Source organism: Passer domesticus, chromosome 4, assembly GCF_036417665.1.
Source record: "Passer domesticus isolate bPasDom1 chromosome 4, bPasDom1.hap1, whole genome shotgun sequence".
Taxonomy (NCBI): Eukaryota; Metazoa; Chordata; class Aves; order Passeriformes; family Passeridae; genus Passer; species Passer domesticus.
Genome location: NC_087477.1, coordinates 75,378,492 through 75,399,213, shown reverse-complemented (window position 1 = coordinate 75,399,213; position 20,722 = coordinate 75,378,492). Strand labels below are relative to the sequence as shown.

Genomic DNA, 20,722 nt, shown 5'->3' with positions numbered 1-20,722 from the left:
ATCACTTGGAAAATGTACCCCTTCATGTTTCTCATTTCTGACTGCCAATCTGAAAATAAATCCCAAGTGTACCGTGCTTTAGTTGAAAGGAGAGGCTTCACAACCGGAAAATAATTTTATCAGACTTGAACAAAAATCTATTTAACTTTCATTCGTTTTATGTAATTTCCCTTGCTAATTCTGCTCATTATGAAGAGATATATGCATTTAAACAAAGGCTTACTCTTTTATAGCTCATCACCTTTACCCATCCAATCTTACAATATGGTCATGCTACTAAAATGTAATTTTACTGTCTGTTTTACAGCAGCTGAATGATATTAAAAAACCATTAGCACACAATTTCATACCATGATTAGGCAGGTGTGGTGGTGTGCTCACCCCCCCCCCTTTCTTTTTAAACAAAAGCAAGAAATAGCAGTCTGAACGTCTGCACCCAAATTGGGCTCTGGGGAGACAGGTAACACCAAGGGCCATAAAACTTGCACAGCAGCTGAGGGCTACATGAGCACACACCAGCCAAAGTACAATGGGTATGCAAATATGACTATAAGTCACTCATCTCAGCCCAAAAATAGTGGACAGTCCAGGTCTTGTGGAGCTCTCCTCTGTGGCAGCAGGCTGCATGCCAGGATCTCCCCTGTAGGGATGCCTCTCATGATTATTCCTCAAGGCTGAGTGATCCTTATCACACCAGATACTGAGCTGCTGAAATGTTGAAACATTAGCTAAGTGACAAAAAGATGGACTGCACATACATAAATAATTCTCTGGACATAAACTATTGATCAGGTCTGGGACTAAATCCGGATCCAGCTCCTCTCTGCACCTCCAGACCCAGTGAAAGGGTCTCCCTGGCAGCTTTGTTTGACCCTGTCCTCTATGCACTAAATACTGAAGTGTACCTTGTTACTGAACCTTGTTCAACTGCTCTTACATTTACCATGGGATTTTGTTAACTCATTGTCTTACAGCAAATACCTCACTGCTTCTCTCTTGCAAGTGAAGTACATCACTCCTTTGCTCAGAATAAACTAATCTTTGAACAGCAGAACCAAGAAACAAGAACAAGTAGCAAACTCAGCATCTTCTTTTATCCTCTCCCTACCTCCCCACCATTTGCAGATTTTTCCAGTGTAAAAATCCTGCCAGCTGATTTGGGTAGTAATAATTTTTCTGAAAGATGTCAGGTTTGTTGTCCTTCAGTGCTCTCTTTGAAGCTCTGCCTGCTATATTTGCAGCCCAATCAAAATATCTCAGTTACCAGTATTTAAGCACTTAAATTCAATTTTCTTAGGTTCTAGTTTTCTACTGTTTTGTTTTAAAGTATTTAAGATTTTAAGTCCTTACACAGAGCCCAAAGGGCTTACATTTTTCCCAAGAACCCAAAAGTTCACACATGTTTTTGGAGAGTTAAATGCTCTAGGCTAAAACATAAACCAAACCAACCACCACCCTTAAGTACCACCTCTCTGCTAAAAGCAGATATTATTCATTGCCAACCTTGTCCCAAGACATGAAATCACCTTCTATCATCAGCTACCTATGTGGAATGGACATTCTGAGAAAGAAGGCAAAGCAATAAAGCACCTTTCAGGCTAAGTAAACCCAGTGATCATGATGAACATAATGGCCCACAACCAGCTGGCATTATCAACCATCTCAATGCTATCTTTACTTCCACCTTCACAGATATCTTCTGAGCAGGCAATAAGCCTCATCTCTTCTTCACACTTCTTTGCCCCTCATTTCAATCTTCTCTCAGTCCATACCAGTTCCTATCAGCACAACTCCTTCTCACCAGTTCCACCGTCTCACCAGTTTTTAAGCCTTGTCTTAACTCAGTTTGCCATTCTAAACTGCTTTATAAATGCCTTCATTTTCCACTTCTCCATTTTTCTCTTGGGGCACAAACCTGACCATGCTGAACAATCTGCTGACTTCAGGATGAGATTCCAGTCAGCATTTGGCAATGCAAACTGCTTGAACACGTGACACAAACCACACACACAGACATTTGTTTGTTGTAATAAACTATGTGTAGTTCAGGCAGTTACAACATGGAAACATTTTTCTCATTCCTGTGCATCCATATAGACTGAATCATTGTACTGGAAACAGTATTTATGATTAACAGTGTTGCTTACTGATTCATATTCAGGCTGTAAACTCCTCACATAAGAAGTTCCGTGTTTATTTAGTACCAAGAAATGGGAATCCAATAATGGTAACTCTGTTTTATACTAAGTGTTATACTAACTAGCTTTTAAAAAAAACCCTTAATAATTACTGCTTTCCCTCTCAGTACACACAGCCTTAGGATAACTATAGAGTTTTCCTCTTATTAATGTCTGCCTGAAGATCCTCTCTGCTTTTCTAAGGTGCTGGTAGATCCTGAGGTGAATTGATCTGTTTTTCCCATCTCAAGATTCCCATTATCAGCTGATGATGGCTCAGCACACTCATTCATTAGCACAATTATAGGAGAAAATTCGTGCATAAAGCCACATTCTGCAGCTGAGAGCTGCTAACCCTTCCTTCCCACATCAGCCCACAGGTGACCTGAGCTTCACCACGTCATGCTCATTTGCTATAATGTTGTTTTGGATTGGGATTCATAGGACTGCTTAAAGTGGGGAATGTGGCAAAAGTTTCTTTCATTTGTAGGTCTTAAACACCTACAGTGCTGTTTTAAAAATTGCATTCTAGCACTGCATAAAACCAGTATCCATGCTCATCAAAACATAATTCTTCAGCACTTCTGATAAAATTGCAGAATAAAGTTTTGAGGACATGGAGAAAAGTGACATGGGGTCATATGGCTGCCTCTTTTCATGGAATACTGGCAGACTGGACCAATGAACCCTTCACTGAAAGCTGTTGCCTTTTTTTGTAACTATTCTAAAAAGAAAAAAACTGAAAGCCACCTTTATTTTATCTATGCTTTTTTCTACTGGAATGTGTTTCTAGCCTCTTACATTTAATTAAACCTCTGTTTCAGGGGACAGTTTCTTCAGGAATGCTACTAATTGAATACAATTACATTTCATATTACAATAGTTAATTGTCATAAGTATTGTTTGACTGGCTCACTACATAAGGGCTGACTAAAGCTTCATGTGTCACACCAAATCCACACAAAAATTACCCTTTAAAATTTTTTAACCTGTTATTTCAGGAATCCCTACATTGAAAGCTAATATGGTTCCCTGCTTCAATTGATATTTGGACCTAGTAAAAGGGAAGCTGGTATAAAACAGTGACACCAAACCTTTGTAACAGCAGTTGTGTTACAGGATACTGCCCAAAATCAGAGTTCAACAGGCCAGCTAAAACACTGCCATTTCAAACTTGAGACCTGTGTTGTCAAAAAGAAGGGAAGGAGAGACTGAAACAATTAATTTATACTGAATCTGAATTTGGCTAATTGCACAAAGGCAATAAACAGAATATTAGAAGGGGAACAAAGAACTTCAATCAACAGCCAGATAAAGGATTGCTTAAGGGAGGTTTTGCAGTTAAAAGGCTAATGTTTAATTCCCAATCAAGTACTATTTGCTTTTTGCTGAGAATTTTTGGTGAGAGTTTTTCTTTCTCCTTAACAGGTACTTAAAAGACTAATCAGTACGAGACAATAAACAGACATTTTTGTTTATGTGAACTTGCACAGCTGTCCATTAATTTTTCAGGGAAAAGCCAACATTTTTCCTGTAAAAATATACATAATTTTCTGAAATCTTACTGTGAAAGGAATATTATAGAAAAGCATGAATTTAAGACATTCAATCAAGTTAATTTGAATTTCAATGTCAATTAATTAAATTTTGATAGAGGAATACTTGTAGCAAAGCTAGAAACTCAGACAAGGTAGAAAGGTACTTTGTGTGAATTTGGTTTTGGTTTTTTTTAGCAAATGTTAGCCATCCTCCAAATACAAATGGCTGAATGGCTGTTTTCCATGCATTTATAAAGGTGGAATGACTTATTTTAAAGTTGCTGCACTGAAAATGTGCACACATCACATGTTGCTAAGAAGTGAACAAAATAAAGTACAGACCAAAAAAATCAAAATTAGAAACCAACTGTCTGAAACAGGTGTTCATTTTTTAATGAAGTTATTCTAATATGTTGAGGAAATAAGATTTTTAATATATTACAATATAAACTATTGTAATACATGAATATTGTACAATATATACAATATAGAATTAAAGAATTGAAAGACTAAGAAAAGAGACAACTTGAATACCAAGCTCAAGAATAAATTATTCCTCAGCCTAGAGTTGCAATATAGATCAACAAATAGCAAACCATGCTTTTCCAAGGATATCTCATTCTTCCTCCTTACACTGCAAAAGCATATGGCAAAATATTCTCATTTTTAGCCCCCACAAGTAAATGCAAACATTGCCAGCATCCTAAGCTGAGGGACACAGCTAGAGCTTGCAGGAAGGGTGAAGGGAAGAAATTCTCCTCACTACCAACCGCAGCTCCTTTTGCCAGCTGTCAGTCCACTGCCAAGGCTTCATCAAGAATACATTCAAACAGAAGAAGGAAAACGCAAAAAAAAAATAATTGTAAAACTTAAGGTAGACATTTTAAATAGACCTGCAGTGGAAAAGCAAGAAATTACACTTAAAAAGCCCTTCTTTATATCAGAACTGTTTTGATGTCAGTACATAGGCAAACATGCAACAGAAGCAGGTATTTAAGAGTAAAACATGAAAACACCAGCGTTGTATGACAACAGCAAACAAGTTGCCAAACTTCATAAAACATGAGCAGGTTTACACTGACTCCTCAGCTCCAGAAAGAACAGAAAGACAAATATTTACAAAACACACATACACAAAAATCTTCCCTGTTTGTAGTTTTCTTTAGTCTGTGGAAGAGCAGGTAGAATTCTACGTTTAAGTGAACATTAAAAAAAAATCTGTACATTTTGCTTCCAGTTGAGAAACAAGAAATACTAGACAGACATTTAAAGCTTGGTTTTGGGATTAACTTATATCCTTTTTTAACCCAAACCACCAAATGGTGGGGTTTTTTTGTAATTTTATCATTTTATGTTCCATTCTTACATTGCTTTTCCCCTTTAACTGTTTGTTTTGTTACATGACAGCCTTTATTTATCACCTTGTTCCTTCAGCAAGTCAGACACTGCATCTTTACTAGTGCTTTTCTCATTTCTGCATCTCATTAGCACTGCTTCCTGAGACTTATATGCTGTTGGTGTTTTATATCTTTGAGATACAAGCAAATAACCAAGAAAGACATAAAATCAGCTAACACTTAAAACCCCAAGCGGCAGAGACCTGGCAATAGCCAGTGATGGTTGTCTGTGAGTCCATCAGCAGACAAGGGAAGGGCTGTGGGATGTCATTTAGCTGCACTTCTCTAAAGCCTCTGACACAGTCCCCCAGAGCATCCTTGGATGTAAATTGGACAGAGAGGGACTCAGTGCATGGATTGTTATATGGATAAGAAACTGGCTGGATGGTCAGATCCAGAGGGCAGTGGGCAATGGCTCTGGACACCAGTGACAAGTGGTGTCCCTCCAGGGTGCCTACTGGGACCAGAATTACTTAATATCTCCATTAATGACAGAGATGAAGGGATTGAGTGCACCCTCAGCACATCTGCAGCTGATACCAAGCTGGGGGTGCAGCTGACACACCTGAGGGACAGAGCTCCATCCACAGGGACCTGGACAAGCTGGAGAAGTGGCCCAAGGAATCTCATGGGCTGTACCAAGACCAAGTGCTGGTGCTGCACCTGGGTCAGGGCAGCTCCCAGTGACAGCAGAGGCTGGGCAGGAACAGATCCAGAGCAGCCCTGAGAAGGACTTGGGGGTGCTGTGGGTGAGAGGCTGGACATGGCCCAGCCATGGGCACTCAGCCCACAAACCTCCCTGGCCTGGGAACATCCAGTGCACCGTGGGCAGCAGGTGAGGGAGGGGATTCTGCCCCTCTGCCCCACTCAGGTGAGACCCCACCTGCAGCTCTGCATTCAGCTCTGGGGCCCCAGCACAGCAAGGACATGGACCTGCTGGAGCAAGTCCAGAGGAGGCCACCAAGAGGGATGGAGCACCTCTCCTATGGGGAAAGGCTGAGAGAATTGGGATTCTTCAGCCTGGACAAGAGAAGGCTTCAGGGTGACCTGACTGTGGTCTTCCAGTGCCAGAAGAGAGCCCACAAGAAGGATGGAGACTTTTTACAAGAGCAGGGAGTGAGAGGATGAGGAGGGGTGGCTTCAAACTGCAGAAGGGAAGGTTTTGATTAGATAGAAAGAAATGTGAGGGTGGTAAGACCCTGGCACACGTTTCCCAGAGAATCTGCAAAGGTCCCATTCCTGGGAGTGTTCAAGGACAGTTTGGACAGGGCTTTGAGCAATCTGGTCTAGTGGGAGATGTCCCTGTCCATGGCAGCAGTTTGGAACAAGATCTTTAAGGTTCCTTCCAACACAAACTATTCTATGATTCTATGAAATCTTTAGTAGAAAAGTATTTTAAGCTCCCCTGAATTTTGAGGCTAAACAGAGAAGCCTGAACTACCAGCTATTTCAGATACAAGGATTAGTATGGTAAACCCATCTGGATCACAGAGATTATACCTATGTCATATAGTGTAGTGAAATAGTTTAGACTTACTAAAATAAACTGTTTGTATCACAACATTCACATTTGAGAGCTGCTTTATTCAGAAAAGGGAAAGAAAATTTTCTTCTACTTGGTGACTTACAGTAACTAGAAAGTAAATACATTTATCAACTTGATAAATGAGCCTATCCTGCAGCTATTCCATGTGTATGAGATTGCTTATTGTTCTAGCTAATGGGTCCATCATTCTGAAAATAATCTACTGTCTCCAACATTTCCCCTATGGTTAAGCTGGCATTCACAAGCATGTAATAGGGAGCAGTCACAGAAGCCTAATGTGATCTGCCAATTTAAAAATACCATCAAAAAGCAGTGATTAGTCATTGCCCAGGCAGCATGAGTAAGGAAAGGTCCACAAGTTCTGTAACTGAATTATCTCTTTTCCTGATAACATGACTAGTGATTCAGAGGCAAGACCCAAATCTTTTATATATATATATATATATATATACACACACACATTTAAGGAAAAAATAGGATCTATTAAACTTTTTAATCTAGTTCTCAGTAGAACCCCAGCATCTCCATCTTTCACAGAATATACCTAAGGAGCTGGTATTGCAATCCTTCCAAATAAAGTAGCAACAATCTAGTAACAAAATACTTCCATCCTACTGCTCTACTGCTGCAAAGGTGGAATACTTGACAACTAATAATCAGATGTACTGCAGTCTCAAAAATGAATACAGCTAATTACATGTAATCAACAAAGCATCTGTGTAAAAGGCTATGGTGACAACAGTAAAATCCAACTAACTTGTTAACAAAATATTCAAAAACATTCACACAAGAGTTTTAGAACTCAAGAATGAGTAAGATGAATTATTAAGCTCTCTTTTAAAACTTCCTTCATGCCTGGAGTCTAAAGCTGGCCATCCCTAAAAAAAAAGGACTCCACAGGGATTCAAACAGCTCTAGCTCTGTGAGCCTGATGATCATACCAAGCAACTTAAAACATATCCAAAGCTAAAATAAGTAGACAACAATATGAAGGTCTGTCTGGGAAGAGGTAAGGTGACTTCTGCAGAGGGATCCTCTTGGGAACTCTGTGAAGGGGTCAAGAAGCTTGTGAAGAATGGTGATTCATCTGTCAAGCCTCTGGATTTCCAAACAGGCTCTGTCAAAATACCTCACTAAAGGCTTTGAGCAAAACTGAGGAGCTACAGTATAAAAGGGAGGGGCCCAAAAAGGACAGATAATTATTAATGACAAATTGGGAGAAGCTGTTAAACAATCACTTCTCAGAAAGGTGGGTTTCATGGCTGAGGTTCTTCAGCACCCTGGGAGCTTTGTTTTTGTGTATGACCTTCAAAAACAGGGAGAACAATGAGCTCTGACAGGTTACCACCAATGCAAAATTATTCATGGTAATAACCAGAACAGACTGCACAACTCCCCAGGATCCTCAAGTCCGAGTAACAGGTAATAAATTGGCAAGACTTAACAGGTAAACACATGGGAACAATTTTAGCATCAGATTCAGAAGGACAGCCTCTGAGACCACAAGCAACACCTTGGGGCTTTAGCAGACAACTTCAAAAAGAACCTCAGCACACCACTTAGTAAGAACTCCAACTCAAACACTGAAAACCATTGAAAAACAACTGAAAACACTTATGTCGCTGTGCACATCCACAGTTTGCTCTTATCTTGAGTAAGTGCAGTTCTGATTCACTTACTGCTAAGAGGAAGTAATATAATTGAAAATTGTTTAGGGCAAGAGATAAGGCACGATCAAAGGTATGGACAATTTGTGGACAACTTCTGATCAAGTAGGCTCTGACTTTTCCAATCTGAAAAAGTAACCACATGGACAAAATGTGACTTAGGTCTACAAAATCACAACAGGCAGGAGAGGCAAGACAGGAACGAGGAGCAAAAAAAAGCAAACAGGAAGACAGACTTAAAGAACTCTCTTTAAAAGGACAATTCTTAGATAAAGTTTTTAAACAGCATTAGCAGAGGCTGGACAAGACAGCGGAGAAGTTGCTACATTAACAAAACATGGGAAGCTGAAATAGCAGCTTACAGATATATATAATTTTATTATATTTTTCAGACCTGTTCTCAGAAATTAATTTAATATCCTACCCAAGGCAAAAACTGGTAGACAAAGAGTCTGAATTTTGTATCATTTATGAGTAAACTGATTAAACACAGTGATTACTTTTATGTAATATTCCATTTGAACTGTTGCAAAAACATGGAATGTCAAAGGGATTTGTGAATTACATCTTAAAATGAAGTCCACTTAGAAACCCTGTTTTAAGGCCTTGGATATGATCATGCTTGCAAGCCTAAGATGGCAAATAGTCAGAATAATGAAAAAGATAAGTTGAGTTTTGTGCCTGTTAAGTTGTATTTAACCCGTAAAAACAGTTAGGTCCAGGTCAAAGAACTCATTATTCTATTTCCACTACTAGTAAAATACTTCATCATTCAATTGGTACACTTATTTCTGTAGCTTTTATATTGTGGTTATGTTTTGTGGTTCAAACTACCTCCACTGTGTAATCCTGAACTCTGTGAACATAACAAAATGAGAGAGCCTGCATCACACAAACACAGAAAGCCAGAAAACAAAGGTAAATTATCCTTAATGTCTTCCCTCTGCTTCATGATATTAATACTTCAGGGAAACTGAGGACTCGCTACAAAACAGGTTATCCCCTAAAGAGTAAACCAAAACAAAGTCAGGTTTTCTACTGATCTGTGTGAGATCCCTTGTGTCTAATCCAAGTTGAGCTGAAGCATGGCACTTTCTTTACTACAAGTATTATCATCTTTTCTCCCCGTTATCAAGTAAGATCCTTACTGTTATTAAATATGCAGAATCTTAATCCGTGACCTCCACTCTTCTGTCAGCTTTGGCTGAAATGGTCCAAGAGGCTTAAGAGCCATTTCTGCACTTTGTTAGGCTCCTTCAGCACACACACATTCACAGACATACTTGTGCCCAAAGGCAACATGGTCACATCAACCCTTTCTCTCAAATGAAGCTAAAATTGTGTTTAGGTAACAATTTAATCCCATGCACTGATGCAAAAGTTAACTTTTTAGTACTTGCCAGACACACTTCTCCTATAAATCAGCAGAGGACAATGGAAGTAATGACCCAAGTACCATTTAGCAGCAATGCCCTCCTGGATACATTAAGCAGGTAATGTAACATTGACTTCAATGATACAGAGACACTGAATGATTAAAATTCAGATCTCCAAATATTTTGCAGAAAAGCTGATGTCCAATAAAAAGCTATCTGCATTAAAAAATATATATGGATAAATTCCTTAATCCTGCAACACTCTATTGCCCTTAAAATCAACATTAACAATACACCAATCACTACAGTACAAGGATGCAGGAACTTATGTACATGCAAATTACTACCAAGACATCAAGTTGCTCTTACCTTGAACTAGATCTTGACTTTACATCTTCCTTTGCTGTCCTTTCACTACTAGCATCTTCATTGTAGTCCATTTTTTTATCACACAGCTGTTTCCTCTTCTCCCACTTCTTCTGCTGATTTGAGATGCTTTCTGCTTCTTCTTGGGAGTCACTTTCTACTCCTACCTGTGAACCTGAGGAATGTGCCAGGCACTTAGAGGAGATTGGCAGTTTTTGCTCTTCACTGCCAGAGTCTCTTTCTGCTAACAAAGCAGAAGTTTCAGGTTTTAATGTTTCCTGCTCAGGGACTGAATTGTCCAAGTTATCTACATGGTCCATTTCCTTAGACTTTACTAATGTGTATGAAGCATTTACAACACCTCCTGCAGAATGTTTAGTCTTTAAACCTTCAACACCGTCCTCCCTGCTGTCTTCACAGCTGCCACAACACACACAGGAATTAATCAGACAGTTTGTGGCAGCTATACTGAGTTTATGGGATTCATCCTCCTCCTCATTTGCTAATGGATTAGCAGATCCAGGAATACAACTAATAGCTGCTTCTGGGGTTGTTACTGGGGATTCTGAGCTAGAAGGAGATTTAGGGTTGAATATTACAGTAGCAGATATTTTCATTCCCCCTGTCCTGTGCGCTATCACTTCCGCCGTTTCCGCGTCATCGGCGTACGCATCCCAGCCATTGAGGTATAACTGCGAGTCTGCACCTTCCAGACAGCTGCATGAATTTGGAACTGAAATGCCAGGCATCTGCTTTCCATCTTCAACATTGTTATTATTGCTTAAGTCACTTTCAGCATCTCTTAAAAGCAAAGTTTCCTCTGTCTGATGGCCATTCTCATAAAGCAAAGCATCTCTATATTGCAGGTTCTGTTTTGAATCGTGGCAAGGGTTATTCACCCAAGCAAACGTATCACTTACTGAATCCAACCCAGCCAGAGCTTCTCCTGCTCCATCTAGGTCATCCATAAAAAACACTCTGTCCTCTTCATCAGTTAAGTTGTCAAGATGGTGTCTTGTTGGCGAAGCTTCTGTGCTAGAACTGTTTCTTAGGCTAGCTCTGTGAGCTGGAGACTGACAGATGCTTGGAGGGGAAAGCAGAGAAGACATTTCATCGCCGACTCTGTGTACCATCCTGTTCAGCTGCTCCAGCTCCTGCTCATCATACTGCATGGAACAAGCCAGCTCAGCCTCTGTGTTCTCAGCTTTGGCTGAAAGTTCCTTAGGAGGCAAAGTCGCAGTTATGCCTGGTGCAATGACAGAGGGGACTTCAGGATCTGCTCTGACAGGAAAATCCACATCTTGAGAGATGCACAGGTTACGTTCCAGTGTGTGCAGTTCATCCTCGGTCAGCGTCTGAAGGAGATCCCTGAAAATGAAGAAACACACACATCACTTGTCATTTATAATCATGAGGCATTGGTATTACAGATTTTAAAAAAGCTTTTACTGTTAGTGCAGAAATCCAGAACTTCAGGGCACAGAATAATTTTGACTGTGAATTTTAGTGCATTTGGCATTCATATCCAGAGCACATGACTACTGATGCCTGAATTTGAGATTACTCATGCAAATAGAGGGCATAAAATTATATACATGCTTGCAGTGAAGCCTCAAAATAAACCAAAACACACACAAAAATGGAATTTTTCCCCTCCCCATCATTTATAGTGAAAATGTCACCCACAATTAGATTTATTTCATCAGTTTACTTTTTTAATTCACAAATTTGACTTTGATTAGCAAACCAATTTTCCATCCTTCAAGTTGATTCAGAAAATTATTCTGCAGAAGAGTACTGCAGAAGTTTCACAGCATTACACTGTCAGATAAAAGAATTCAACAAAACAGTAATATTGCTTATGCAACACTGGTATCTGGAAGCTGGATCACTGAAACCAGGATTGGAAGTTGGTTCTCTCCTACCTCAAACACTGAACTCAGTCTTCTGGCTTTGTCTGGCATAAAATTTAATTTTCTTCACAGTGGCTACTATGGGGCTGTTGTTTGGATCTGTGCTGGAAACACTCTTGATAACCCAGGGGTGTTTTTGTTATTGCTGCCCAGGACTCTCACACAGCCAAGGCCTTTCCTGCCCTCACCCCGCCCCAGCAGCGAGGGGGCTGGGGGTGCACAGGGAGCTGGGAGGGGACCCCAAGTGACCCAAGGATATTCCACACCACAGAGATGGCATCAGGCTCAGTATATAAAGCTGGGGAAGGAGGAGGAAGGAGGGTTGTTTGGAGTGGTGGCATTTGTCTTCCCAAGTCACCCTTACGTGTGATGGGGCCCGGCTGTCCTGGGCATGGCTGAACACCTGCCTGGGGAAGTGCTGAATTTATTCCTTGCTTTGCTTGTTTGGGGCTTTTCCTTTATCCATTAAACTGTCTTTATCTGGGATCTTTATCTTTATCATGGGATGCCATGACTTTTCTCCCTTCTACCCTTCTGCTTCTCTCCCCAAACCCACTGGAGGGGTGAGCAAGGTGGCTGCGTGGGGCTGAGCTGTCAGCTGGGTGAAGCCACACACTGGGTCATTAAGGACTAAAGCTCCTGCATGGTGTTAAGGACAAGGCAGGTCTGGAAGCAAACACTGAGCAATTTAGCAAACTGTGTTTTCTATAGACATGCAGCATCTTCAGCATTACCAAGTGTCCTCAGTACTGCACTTTAGGACTACAGGCACCTGAAAACAAAGTGTTATTAAGTGCTTGATAACTCAAAAACAAATCGGCTGACACAGCAGCATGTCATTTTAGGCCTGAATTTGATTTACATTATCCTTCTCAATTAGAAGTCACATATACAAATAACCACTGTCAAGAACTGCTGCCACCATTTCCAAAGATCAGGAAGTGTATTTTACCATAAAAGAATGGATGGGAAAAGCAAGACCTGTTCAACAGAGGTTAGGAGTCCATTATTCTTCATATGTTTAGAAATAACTTGCAAGCAGGTGACATTCAGCTGGCATAATAATAATATTCAAATATTAAAAGAATTCCCTTAAAGGAGTAACTTTGATATAAAAAAGAGGCAAAAAACCACTAAAGAAACATTCAACACATCTCACATTTTCATTTCCAGTAAATGGTTTACATTAGTAACCTGCTAACTCAAAGACCAAATATTTTTGCAAGTACTACCAGTTTTTCAAATAGCTCAAAAAATGCATCACTAGTATTGACCTGTGTATCAGCTACCTACAGTTTGAAAAAGCTAACAGTTTAGATAAACATTCTTAAGTCAGAAAAAAGTTATGGCTATGTACATTCTACACAATTAACATTTTATTTCTTTAAAAAATCTTGTTTTATATGAGTAATATGACCCTGAAAAAAGTTCTAAGCTTCCAGAAGTACCACTTGTAAGAACAATTTCACTATTGTATCCTCCCTTTTCATACTCTGTAACAGAGAAGTCAGAATTTCCTAGAATCATCCTATATGCATCTTCAAATCTAAGGTTTGAACATGTTTTTCAGTCATAAATAAGAAAGGAAAATGGGCAATCTTTGTTAGACCCACCTGACTAATAAGCTATAAACCAGTACTGCTATTTGGCACACCAGAACATTTTAAATACCTATACATTCCTTTCTTTTGTCTACAAAGTATGTAATGGTACCATCTTATTATTACTCAGATCTTGTATTTAACCAGTGTCTGTAAGAGATTAAGCACTTGAACATCACCTTAAAAACAAACTGAGAATGGCTAAGGTTTTAAGGGCAACATAAAAACAGTAGCATTATCAGTTATTTTGGAAATAACTATATCAATGGGATGAAAAAACCCCCATAGAATAAGATGATTGCTGCCATGAGGCTTCGCATTATGAATTTCCATTTTGTTAGTGAAGAAACACTCATGCAGAATTTTACAAAACAAAGTAATGTGAGATTTTAAAAATACTTGGGGTTTTCATTTAAAAAACACAACAAACAACAGTAAGCACAGAAATGTAACAGTGAATGGTTTATATCTTTGAATATGTGAGGGACAAGGCTGAAGACATAGGAAACTTTTGGGTTGGGTCAGGATCCATCAAGCATAGAATCCTGGCTCCTCATGGGTCCTAAGGAAGAGCAAAAGCACAGGACAGACCCACAGAGATCCCTGTGAGTGCATCCTGCTGGCTGCCAGCAGCCAGCAATCTCTGAACCAAGGCAGCATCCCTGTGTTCCACAATCCACAGTGAGCTTTTCTTCCATGGCTTAAAAACTGTGTGTCAGGAACTGAGCAACAGAAAACTGCTTCAACATCAGCTACACTTCTCCATACACCACAGCCACAGCCACTTCTCAAAACAAGAAAAGAATGAGCAACTTCTACAAACAGAGACTACAACAGCAGCATCTAAAGGAATTTGCTTTCCATCCAAGCCCATCAGCATCACTGAGAATGATCCACTGGGCTCAGGGAAAATCTGAGACTGAATCTTTGGACTTCAGCATCTACTCTGGGGTTTTATTCAGTACAGAACACCACATGGCACCACCCAGGATTACTGAATGTCTGGGTGCCCAGAGCTACTCTGCTTCCTTTCCACAGGCTCAGAAAGCCTGGCTGCTCAGACCTATCCAATGCAGGTTTCACACATTCACTGTAAATTCAGTGCTGGAAACACATATTTACTTTATACTGGCTAGCTCCATGGACTTGACTCTGTTTCTGCCAATAACAACACCTCAACATTTAAGAGCAACTGTATGCAGTTTTGAGGATATTAAATAAAGCCTGATTAAAAAAAATAACAACAACAATGACCAGTGAAATCAGCTGACAATCCTCATGTCTTTTTAGGTGAGTCAGATCCATGCAGTCTTGGAAGAATAACATAACCAGTTGAATTACACATGGTTGTCTACCAGCCCTGTAATTTCAGTAGAGAAATAATCCTGCTTTAAATTCAAAGGGAATATGCTCATTTTCTTAATCCAAACACTGGAAATTTTGCTATTAAAAATTACAGCTTATTCTAAAAGAGGTTCAAGTAATTATCTTCACTTCTCTGGTTAAAATTCCCTAGATTCACGAGTCATTTTTGAGGATGACAAATGTTTGAACAGTTACCTTTTAGATATACTGTATATTAGAATATACAGGACTCACTGCCAATCTGTCATGTTGTAAAATGACTATGAAGATACTGAAAATGAATGTTAACCAATATATGGAAAGAAATGTGACATTTCACTACTAAAAACTAAACATCAGGCGTCATCAGTAAACTTTAAGCTTTAATTAAATTGTAGCTACTTCAGTGGTTCCTTTTCTTTCTGCTGAAGAACCTTTAACTCATTGTGCTCATATAGACAAAAAGCATTTCTCCCTCTGCTTACATTATTCAGAAGGCACAGGTAAAGTCAGCTTCTGCTATCCACCCTGATGAGCAGCAGTGCACTTTCTTCTCAGAGGGGCTTCAGAAAATACTGCATTTTAAGAAGTGCATGTTGAGGTTTCACCTGCTTTTTCACTCTTTTTGGCACTGTATCACAGAAAGGCAATCCAGCTTTCAAAATAGAGGAACATTCTTCTTTTAGTGGTTACAGCTACTGTCAGAAAAACAAAGCAAGTTCTTCAGATGTGCTCTGCCTGTTACAAGCAGTTGTAGAGATTTGCTCTGCCTACTGCAAAACCAATGAACATATTTTACTCTACTGCCAATATCCAGGGTACAGAAATGACAAAAAAACTTCAAAGACATGAGGACAGATGTCTTTAAAGACAAGTTCAGCTTAACAGAGGTCAGGGCCACAAACCCTCTAATCCTGCACATTCCTTAAGCCTCCTCCATTAACTTTGCTCCTATTCTGACTAGAATTTTAAACTGCCTTGTTGTCAGAGAATAGCTTCATTGCTATTGCCAGCCTGTGCTTCAGCTCATGCTCCAAAGGGAGCACAACCAGCTGCCTCCATGGAGCTGCCACTGTAGGAGCCTGGTGCAGGTACAGGGATGCCACACACATCCCCCCAGTCCTGCTGTGCTCTGCTCACCAAAGTCCACAGATCTGTCTGACACACCCACACTGAGAAACCAACACTGAGATATGCAACAAACAGCACTGACACTTCTTTACTGCCACAGTTTTGGACCAACTCAAAGTTTTGAACCAGCCACCTTGGAAAAAACGAATCCAGTTTCCCCCCCCCAACCACTGTGCACACTTAATTTAAAAGAAAACTAATTCCACACTGCCCCACCCAATTCTTTAAAACACAGAGAGTATGTACATTGCATTTAATTTCTGGTCAATGATACAGAAAGGTTTCAGTGTATTTAAAATGGTATGATGCTCTGATTCTGCACCACTTGATGGGCCATCTCCTTGATTCTGCACCACCAAAATCCATGGGGACTCTGCCAGCACTTGGAATGGTCTAGAAACAAGCACCAGGAAAGCACAGGGCTCTGAAACAGGGCAGGATTAAGGAGTAGTGCAAAACTCCAATTTTGCTGACTTTTGAAAATCCCTGAACAGCAGCCTCAAATGCATATATAGTATAGGTAGTGCTTTATGACAGGAATGATCAGTGTGACAGGCCCCTGTGACATGTCTGTGCACAGAGCAGGTGATGTGATCTGTGTGTTTCCCAAGGAAATTGCAGCAGTTTGGCAGAAATGGTTCAAACACCTTCGTTTCAAAGGCACAGAGATAGCACTACTATATAATTATGCTTTGGTAGATGTAATGCTAATGTTTTACACACAAAATAAAAGTCAACACAAGCACCTGGCTTAGATATTAATTAAAACATTCAAAGCCATAATTTGCTGCTCAACCTTTCCAAAAACTCAGCAAGAACCCTTACTGCTTTTTCTTAGAGTCTCAACAATCTCTATTGTTTTCAAAGTTGTCAGACACCAGTAGGACACCAAAAATTTTCATACCTAATAGATATTTATCTTCTCTGCTACTTCTGATTTAATTATGTGGATAAACATAATTAAATACAGTACTTATCTTCTGCCTTATGGATATTTTAGGATAATACAGTTTAAACATTAATTACCTGTAATCCTACAAAATAATCAGCTCTGTATATGATGATACCCCATAAGCTAAAATACTTAGTTGGGCTAAAAAGTTATAGAAATTTACAGAGAAATTCACTGGGATGTGACCACATTCTGCAGTAAGATGTTCTATATTCTTACAACAGGCACACAACTGGAATACAAAATGCAGCTGTTTTTAACAGAAGACTTCTGAATCTATTTTCATGCCTTAACTATTAGTGCTGGAGACTGGAGAAAGTCTCCAGGGAAAAACACTTCTTTTGTTGGGGACCAGAGTATTCGTATCAAATATCATTCCATCTTCTTCACAGGTTTCTGTGAACCTTCTCACAGAGTATGGATTGCAGCCAGATGAGCTAAAAAAAAAAACCTGATAAGAAAAAAAAAAACAACCCTACACAGCTTAGGGACTTTTGAAAGTAATTCAATTACTCTGTATGAACAGCACATATTTGCATCTCATAGTTATTTTCATGCAATGTATTTTCCATTCAAGAATATTACTAAAGGATCTTTCTGAGCTCAGTTCTTGCCAGTATTTGAGCTCCTTCAATTCAGACACTGCCAGGCATGGAATTTCATATTACTTCTTGCTTGAATTTTTGCTCTGATAGATGTTATCTCAGTAAGAACACTTTGCCAACTTTGTCTCCCAGACAACTGAAGTCTCATTTTTTAATGCTCCCTTTCCTTTACAGAATAAATACAAGTCTTAAAGTGTATCAGAACTTTTCCAAAACTGAATATGAAAGATTTCTAATTTTTAAAGTTTGCATTGAAAAGTGTAGTTATTGAACAAACAAGTATTTTACAAATTTCAATCCCACGGCTACGTTCACAGTAAAAAATGAAAATTAAATGGGCTGAGCATTACACTGACTTCACTGATTTTCATTTTTCAAGTTGTGAAATATGAGGATAATAAAGCAGAAAATACAGATGATGAGAAGAATATTAGCTTTTAAATATCTTTTTGGCTTTAGACAGCAAGTGGAATACAGGGGAAAATATGTGCAATAGCCACATATTGGGAATAAGGTTTTTTGATGTAAATTTCATGGACTTCGTAAGCTTCAGTACCAATAAAGCTTTTTCCTCCTAACTTTAGTTTTGCCCCTCAGTTCATGCTGTTACTCTTAACCCAGTGTTTTATAATACCATAATTACTCAAAAAACCCCAACAAACCCAACATGTTAATTGGTCAATTTTAATTCTCAGATTTCACTATGAATATCACTAATGTACCTAAAAATAAGACTTCTAGACAAAAATACTAGGAAGCTTTCAAGGGACACACGAGGATGTGGTCTAGATATTTATAAAGGCTAACTTCAGAAATAGCTCCCCTCTGAACCACCCCTGACAAAACTCACATTCTCCCTCGGGAGATGCCTCACCTCTAAGGGATGAGAGGAGATCAATCTGGATAAACTATGTGAAAACTATTCTTGCATCAGACTGTCACCATGACATCCAGGGAAGGCAATAAACTGCTGAAAATTGGACATAGGAAAAAAACCCCAAACCTTTCAAATTATCTCTAGAGATTTCTAGGAACAAAAGTTGCGGTTGGTACATAAATATGAATTCTGAGAAAATAACAGGGCTTATGGATTAAGAAAATTTTTGAACACCCAGATAAAATACCTGAAGAGTGAACATAAAGATCCTTTTAACATACAGCTCAATTTCCAAAGTAAGAGATCAGGTCTAAAGAACTCAGCTAAGAAAAAAATATTTTAATGTTCTTTATACTTGAGCCAAAGCCCACACCTCCAATGGTAACCAACACTGATGCAATACAGAAGGAAGTATATAGTGATTCATCCTGTAAAAAACAAATTTACAAAATGAAAAACTGATAGTCATTTCTATTAGGTTAAGAATTATCTGAGTGTTGCATCATAGCATAACAAGAAAATGTAATAAGCCTAGTTAAGCAGAAACATTGATGCTAATTAGAAACAGAATCTCCCAAAAATAAACTCTAACTTTAGTATTACAGGCATCATCTAACCAGAAGGAAAATGTGAAGTGCTACAAAATGATACTCCAAAAAAAAAAAAACTATCACAGGGATTAAAAGTTCAGAAAACTACCATGAAATGAAAAACTACACTTAGTTATTTCATGGGTATATCAGGCTGATGAGAGGAAAATGCAGTTTATGGTTAACATAGCAAACAGAAATGCTTTTTTAAGCATTTATGAGTTTTCAGACTCTGATTTTCACTTCAGAAGAGAAGCAATTACAACTATCTTTTATTACTTGCCTTATTTTTCTTAGCAAAGTGTGAAAAGGTCTGAAGAGTTCAGACATATCTTCTGGTTTATGGTCCAAGTTTAATGGTCCCTCGGAGTAGACAACAAGGCCACTGTAATTCAAACACATGCATGAACACACACAAAAATGAAAATTTTATTACACAGAGCAACCAGCGAATAGTCAGAAAAGCAACTGTACATAAACATTAGAACAACATTTAACTACATCTCATTATCTTATTTTTGTCTGATTCACCCACAGCTAGAATTAGATGCTATTTAAAGTAACAGGAAAAAGATCCTTTCCACTCTGTTCCCCATTCTTAAACAAGGCAGAAAAGGCAATGGGAGCATAAATGGAAGAACATACATTTATTTCATTGCTGCAGCTGAATTTAAAGAAACCCAAAGACCAGAAAATCCCACAAAGGAAACCTATTATTAAGTACATTTGGGGAGGTCCACTGATTTGAGATACTGCAGATGGCTTTTCCTTCCCAGTCTATAAATTTCCAGGTAAGGTAGCTGACTCCTGAGTTCCTAGTTTTCTACTTCCAAGATAAATATAACGTGGTATTGATATATGATAAAAAAAGGAAACAGATTTTCTTGATCACATAAAACATATTTTGAAGAAACCATGGTTTTAAATCAACTCAGCACTTGTACAAATTTCCCTGGAAATCCTGAGAGCCTCCAGGTACTTCACTGCAGTTATCTCAATAGCTGCTCCTGACCAAATCACCACTGCCCAAACCTGTCTGTGTGCCATGGATTAAACAGAATTCACCTTCACATCTGCTGTGCCACACCAGACTGGGTGAGAGACTGGATTCCCAGCAGGCACCACTCTGCTTAGAACTATTTAATCCTCTGCCCCCTGCAAAACCAATGCATGTTTCCCAAAGGCAAAGCATTCTCACAGCTGAGATTACATCAGTTTTCTTTTTCCAAAGCCGTTTTCCCCTTCCTGTCCATAGTGTCAGTGCTCTGTTACCCAAGATATTCCAAAGGCATGTTCCTTTTATTAAACTCCAATTACATATTGCTATTAGAGCCATCCAGCACCCAGAGCACCCAGAGTAACAGCAACCCTTGGCTAACAGGACTGTCCAAATCTTTTGGTCACCAGCCCCTCCCTAGCAAGCACCTGTGTGACCACCAAAGCCTCTCTGAGACACAGCAGCAAAGCTGATGTCACAAGCTATATGAATTTCCCTGAAGTATTAAGAAAAATAAAGACCAGGGGATTAATTTTTTGAGGGCAGGAGCAGAGAAGAGGAGATGAGAGCCAGAAAAAGTTGCTTCCTTTGCAAGTCACTTTTTTTTTTGTGACTTAAGACAAACTATCTTGTTGCCAGGGACAC

General features: G+C 39.2%; 1 protein-coding gene across 6 annotated transcripts in view; it reads right to left on the bottom strand.

The window, feature by feature from the left end:
* ZFYVE28 (zinc finger FYVE-type containing 28) overlaps positions 1-20,722 on the bottom strand; it is a 145,353-nt gene that overhangs the window by 32,289 nt on the left and 92,342 nt on the right. For all 6 annotated transcript variants that reach the window (XM_064418879.1, XM_064418876.1, XM_064418878.1 and 3 more), the window contains exons 7-8: positions 19,364-19,465; positions 10,071-11,435 (exon numbers count right to left, since the gene is read on the bottom strand). In XM_064418879.1, coding sequence (XP_064274949.1) covers positions 10,071-11,435; positions 19,364-19,465 — 1,467 coding nt within the window. The remainder of the gene's footprint in view (positions 1-10,070; positions 11,436-19,363; positions 19,466-20,722) is intronic.